General features: G+C 35.0%; 1 protein-coding gene across 1 annotated transcript; it reads right to left on the bottom strand.

The window, feature by feature from the left end:
* Nucleotides 1–1,549: 1,549 nt before the first annotated feature.
* On the bottom strand, nt 1,550–4,983 carry LOC128105041 (zinc finger protein 431-like). The gene is made up of 5 exons (XM_052729862.1): nt 4,826–4,983; nt 4,574–4,634; nt 3,116–3,451; nt 2,192–2,947; nt 1,550–2,107 (listed from the first exon to the last, which is right to left on the bottom strand). The coding sequence occupies exons 1-5, from the start codon at nt 4,893–4,895 to the stop codon at nt 1,573–1,575; spliced, it is 1,758 nt and encodes a 585-aa protein (XP_052585822.1). The 5' UTR covers nt 4,896–4,983; the 3' UTR covers nt 1,550–1,572.
* Between the last annotated feature and the right edge of the window lie 735 nt (nt 4,984–5,718).

The following is a 5,718-nucleotide window of genomic DNA, read 5'->3' as shown; positions in this document are numbered from 1 at the left end:
CACTTTAAAATGTTGACAGGGGCTAAGCGGTGGTGGCACATGCCTTTAATCCCAGCACTCGGGAGGCAGAGGCAGGTGGACCTCTGTGGGTTGGTAGTGAGCCTGGTCTAGGAAATGAGTTCCTGGAAAGGCACAAAACTACACAGTGTAAGGTTGTCTCAAAAATTAAAAAAAAAAGAAAGGAATACTGATTAAAGTGTTGACAGGGATAGAGAAATGGCCAAGTCTTTAATACAAATTCATTTCCTGGACCAAGGTCTGGTTTTCGACGAATTCGAGTAATTCCTGCTGTAAGAAGGGCCAATGGTCTAACCTTGGGAACTAGAATGCACATAGATATACCCACTGAAAGACATACAGATATTGCTTAATTAAAATAAAAAATATTAAAACTAACTTTAAATCATGAAAGTTTTTCTATTGTAACTCTGGTACCATGGGTTTTGAGGCACCTAAATGATTACAGAGTTTTTCACTATCATGAATTGTGTTTCATGTTTCAGAAAGAAAGCATGAAGACTTGAAGTTAGAGAAATAAGTCATTTTCAGTCAGTAGTATAATTTGGGAAGATTTAAGAAATGTTACCCTGCTTTAAGAAATCTCTCACTGGGGATTGGCCTGAGAGTTCCCATCTGCATACCATTTCCAATTTATGTTCTTCTTCATGCTGCAGGACAAGAATATGAATTCTTAGCCTCTTGCTTTAACTGCCATGTCTGTCATTTGTTTCCATGCCACTTTTATAGGGTTCAAGTATTGCTCTGGAACCAAGGGCTAAATTAAACACTTTCTAAGTTCACTGAGATATGATCCATTATCAAAGCAACAGAAAAGCAATGATACACATCTATGAAATTTTACACCAGAATTTATTATTTTATGTATTTGAAGAGATGTATGAAATCTAAGAGGGTTACCTTATCATTTAAACTTATAGGCCTTTTATCCATATTAGTTGACAGGTGTAAACAAAATAAAGAGGTATTATAATGTTGGAAAAGATTAGTGACACATTTTAGATTTTTTTCCAAAATAATTAATCTTGTGTAATTGAATGTATGTTTGCTAAAGATCATACCAATTTATATATATTCAGATTTCCTTTGGTATGTTTTTTTTCAGATCTTCAAAGTCTAATATTATATTCTAAGGCTTTAAGATACCAATTACACACTAAAAGTTTTATAGTTATAGGGTTGCTGTGTTTTCACTAGGCATTACCACATTGATAATGTTCAAAGGGGTTCTCTCTGGTATGTGTTTTTATATACTTGAAGATGATTGGGGTGTGCAAAGGCTGTACCACACTGTTTAAATTCATAGGGTTTCTCTCAAATATGTGTTCTTACATGAAACTGAAGAGCAGGGTGCTGAGCAAAGACTTTACCACACTGATTACAATTGTATGGTTTCATTCAAGTATTTGTTCTTTCATGCCTTTGAAGATGTCTGTGATAAGCAAAAGCTTTACAACACTGATTACATACATAGGGTTTCTCTTCAGTATGTGTTCTTTCATGCCTTTGAAGATAACTATGACGAGCAAATGCTTTCCCACACTGATTACATTCCTAGGGTTTCTCTCCAGTATGTGTTCTTTCATGCAATTGAAGAGTACTGTGACGATCAAAAGCTTTCCCACACTGATTACATTCATAGGGTTTCTCTCCAGTATTTGTTCTTTTATGCCTTTGAAGAGTATTGTGAAAAGCAAAGGTTTTACACTGATTACATTGATAGAGTTTCTCTCCAGTATGTATTCTTTTATGCCTTTGAAGAGTATTGTGATAAGCAAAGGACTTACAACACTGATTACATTCAGAGGGTTTCTCTCCAGTATGTGTTCTTTCATGGAATTTAAGAGTACTGTGATGAACAAAAGCTTTCCCACACTGATTACATTTATAGGGTTTCTCTCCAGTATGTGTTCTTTCATGCCTTTGAAGATCACTACGACAAGCAAAAGCTTTATTACACTGATGACATTCGTAGGGTTTGACTCCAGTATGTGTTCTTTTATGCACTTGAAGAGCACCATTTTGTGCAAAGGCTTTCCCACACTGATTACATTCATAGGGTTTCTCTCCAGTATGTGTTCTTTCATGCCTTAGAAGATCACTATGATGAGCAAAAGCTTTATCACACTGATGACATTCATAGTGTTTGACTCCAGTATGTGTTCTTTCATGCACGTGAAGAGTACCATTTTGTGCAAAGGCTTTCCCACACTGATTACATTCATAGGTTTTCTCTCCAGTATGTGTTCTTTCATGCAATTGAAGAGTAATGTGAAGAACAAAAGCTTTACCACACTGATTACATTCATATGGTTTCTCTCTTGTATGTGTTCTTTCATGCCCTTGAAGATAGCAATGACGAGCAAACGCTTTCCCACACTGATGACATTCATAGGGTTTCTCTCCAATATGTGTTCTTTCATGAAATTGAAGAGTACTGTGACGAGCAAACGCTTTCCCACACTGATTACATTCATAGGGTTTCTCTCCTGTATGTGTTCTTTTATGCCTTTGAAGAGTATTGTGAAAAGCAAAGGATTTACAACACTGATTATATTGATAGTGTTTCTCCCCAGTATGTGTGCTTTTATGCCTTTGAAGAGTATTACGATAAGCAAAGGATTTACAACACTGATTACATTCATAGGGTTTCTTTCCAGTATGTGTTCTTTTATGCCTTTGATGAGCATTATGACGAGCAAAGGCTTTACCACACTGATTACAATCATAGGGTTTCTCTCCAGTATGTGTTCTTTCATGCCCTTGAAGATGATTGTGATAAGCAAAAGATTTACCACACTGATTCCATTCATGGGGTTTCTCTCCAGTATGGGTTCTTTCATGGAATTTAAGAGTACTGTGATGAACAAAAGCTTTACCACACTGATTACATTCGTAGGGTTTCTCTCCAGTATGTGTTCTTTCATGCCTTTTAAGATTACTATGACAAGCAAAAGCTTTACCACACTGATGACATTCACAGGGTTTCTCTACAGTATGTGTTCTTTCATGCATTTGAAGAGCACCATTTTGTGCAAAGGCTTTCCCACACTAATTACATTCATAGGGTTTCTCTCCAGTATGTGTTCTTTCATGCTTTTGAAGATTACTATGACAAGCAAAAGCTTTCCCACACTGATTACATTCATAGGGTTTCTCTCCAGTATGTATTCTTTCGTGTACTTGAAGGTGACTGTGATAAGCAAAAGTTTTACCACACTGATTACATTCAGAGGGTTTCTCTCCAGCATGTGTTCTTTTATGTACTTGAATATGAGTAGGGTATGCAAAGGCTTTACCATATTGATTATATTCATAGCGTTGGTCTCCAGTATGTATTTTTTTATACCTTGGAGGATGACTATGATGTACAAACACTTGACCACATTGAGTGTGTTCAGATGATTTCTCTGTAGTATGACTTCTTTCATGCCTGCAAGGATAATTGAAACATTTAATAGCTTTGCCACATTCATTACATTGTTGAGTCTTTATATCTGCATGAATTAATTTTACAATTTTGTGTGAATATAAAGAGTTATGTTATCTTTAGTTTTTAACATGTTTTGTACATTCATGTTGTTCCCTACATTAAGGATGGCTTTGCATATTTGAACATGCCTGTCATAGTAAAACCCTTTACTACCTGGCCCATATTCATGGCATCATTTCATCATTTTTCTCTGAGATTTTTCAAATATTTGAAGAGAACTGGGAGAATTCAGACATTTACATCACATACTCTACTGATAAACTTTCCTATACTATGCTACATTTTCAAAGTGAACCAGAACAAACAGAAGCATTTACACAGGCCTAGTACTCATAGGTCTTTTCTGTGATGTGTTGTTGATTTAGTCCAAATTAAGCTGGATAACCAATTATTTGTAAATTTAAATGTCATTCAACAAGTTTGCTCAGCATGGGGCTACTACATGTTTTGTAATTGTTCTGAGATTGAGAGATGTACATTACTTCTTTTCATATCCTTATGTTCATATGGCTGGGATCCAAAGTGACATATGATATAACTATTAAAAAAAGAATAACAACAAGAAGGTTTCCACATTTTATTTACTGTTGGACTTTCTTTTCCCCATCAACATGTAGCATAGGGATTATTATTTCTGTGCAACATCCCCACTTTAATTCTTGACTCTAACCACCTATCTAACTAAATTAGCAAAGACAGAATAACTTTTTGAGTAACAATGCTTTTACTATGGATTGTTTGCTTATCAAAAGGTTCTGTACATATTCTTATCATGCATTCAGTGAGTCTACCTTTTGTAATTTGAATAGTATGAAATTAAAAGGATTGTTATTTGTATAGCATAGCTCTGATGAAGCTATTATTCAAATGATGATTTCTGTTAAGGCATTGATTCCTTGTCTTCCTTCTTAAAAGAATGACTTGCAAACACAATTCACTAACCTGCCATTGAGGTATGTGTGTTTATGAGCATGTAATGATCATCAACACATTTTGAGCTGTGTTTATTTACAATGTTTCATTTCTTTAAAACTTCCAGATAAGCTAAATATATCCAGAGGCCCATTTGTATCAGCTTGTACAAGATAATGTTCTTCAACTTCAAGATCTTCCCAGTTGTAGCCTAAAATATCAAACAAGGAAATTTATAAAATATTACAGGAAACTGAAAAATTTACATTACTATCTTCAGTGATCCTTAGAACCAAGCCCGTTTTATTCACCTCATTCTCAGTCAGGATTACAGAAGAGCATCAATAACCAAGAAACTGTTGTTCCCTTATTTAAAATGTGAAGAAAAATTTACAGTATTACCTATAGCAGTGAGGTTCATAAAGGTCTCCAGCATCACATCTTTGTAGAGATTCCTCTGTGAAGGATCCATCAATACCCACTCTTCCTGAGTGATGTCGACATGCACATCATTATAGGTCACTGTATTCTAAAATATGCCATACATAAATATGCCATCCATATGTATAAAACAAAAAGCATGATACAACATTGTAAATGTGTGCTTCTTTGACAATATAGTCACATAATTCTTGTGAGTGCTACACATATTCTATAACTCAGACATTACAATGAAACCATCAACTTATTTCACAAAGAAACTGAATAGGAGGTTCACCTTTTTTTTTCTGAATGTTTTGAACAGGATATCACCTTGCAAGAGAAATGCCTATTAATAGAGATAGAGAGACAAGCAAACATTTCAACAGTACCCAGCACACATCTGAGAAATTGTATGAACAATTATTAACTACAAGGAAGATTTATAAGCTGGGTATATCGGCTCATGCCTTTAATCCCAGAACTTAGAAGGTAAAGCAGGTATGTGTGCTTCTGAGGTGAAAGTTAGCCTAGTCTATGCTAACTGTATCTGCACTGAATCTTCCATTCAAACAAATAAAACAGAAAAGATGAACTCAGATTTTTTACTGAAGATCCTACAAAGAGTTCCTCATTCACTACAGTTCTGTATTAATCTTCCAGAAAACTGATTTGCTCCAGTTTAAACTACTTTAATAAATCTTAGAAAAAGGAACTGTGCATTTAAAGAGGTACAAATAGAAAGAAGATAACATTAGCAATATCAATGATGATCATAAATAATCAACACAGGGAAGGAGAGATGGCTCAGAAGTTGTGTGCTCTTACTGGTCTTGCATATAGATGGGCTCAATTATAAGTACTTATATGGGGGA

Source organism: Peromyscus californicus, unplaced genomic scaffold, assembly GCF_007827085.1.
Source record: "Peromyscus californicus insignis strain IS unplaced genomic scaffold, ASM782708v3 Scaffold_96__1_contigs__length_156587, whole genome shotgun sequence".
Taxonomy (NCBI): Eukaryota; Metazoa; Chordata; class Mammalia; order Rodentia; family Cricetidae; genus Peromyscus; species Peromyscus californicus.
This window is presented reverse-complemented; position numbering and strand designations above follow the sequence as displayed.

What these genes read in the sequence shown, in the direction of transcription:
- LOC128105041 (XM_052729862.1), bottom strand. Translation starts at nt 4,895, where the DNA reads ATGGATCCTTCACAGAGGAATCTCTACAAAGATGTGATGCTGGAGACC. An exon ending in TGTCATAGTAATCTTCAAAA is followed by an intron (nt 2,948 to 3,115) that starts GCATGAAAGAAC and finishes TAATCTTAAAAG; the next exon opens with GCATGAAAGAACACATACTG. An exon ending in CAAAATGGTACTCTTCACGT is followed by an intron (nt 2,108 to 2,191) that starts GCATGAAAGAAC and finishes TGATCTTCTAAG; the next exon opens with GCATGAAAGAACACATACTG.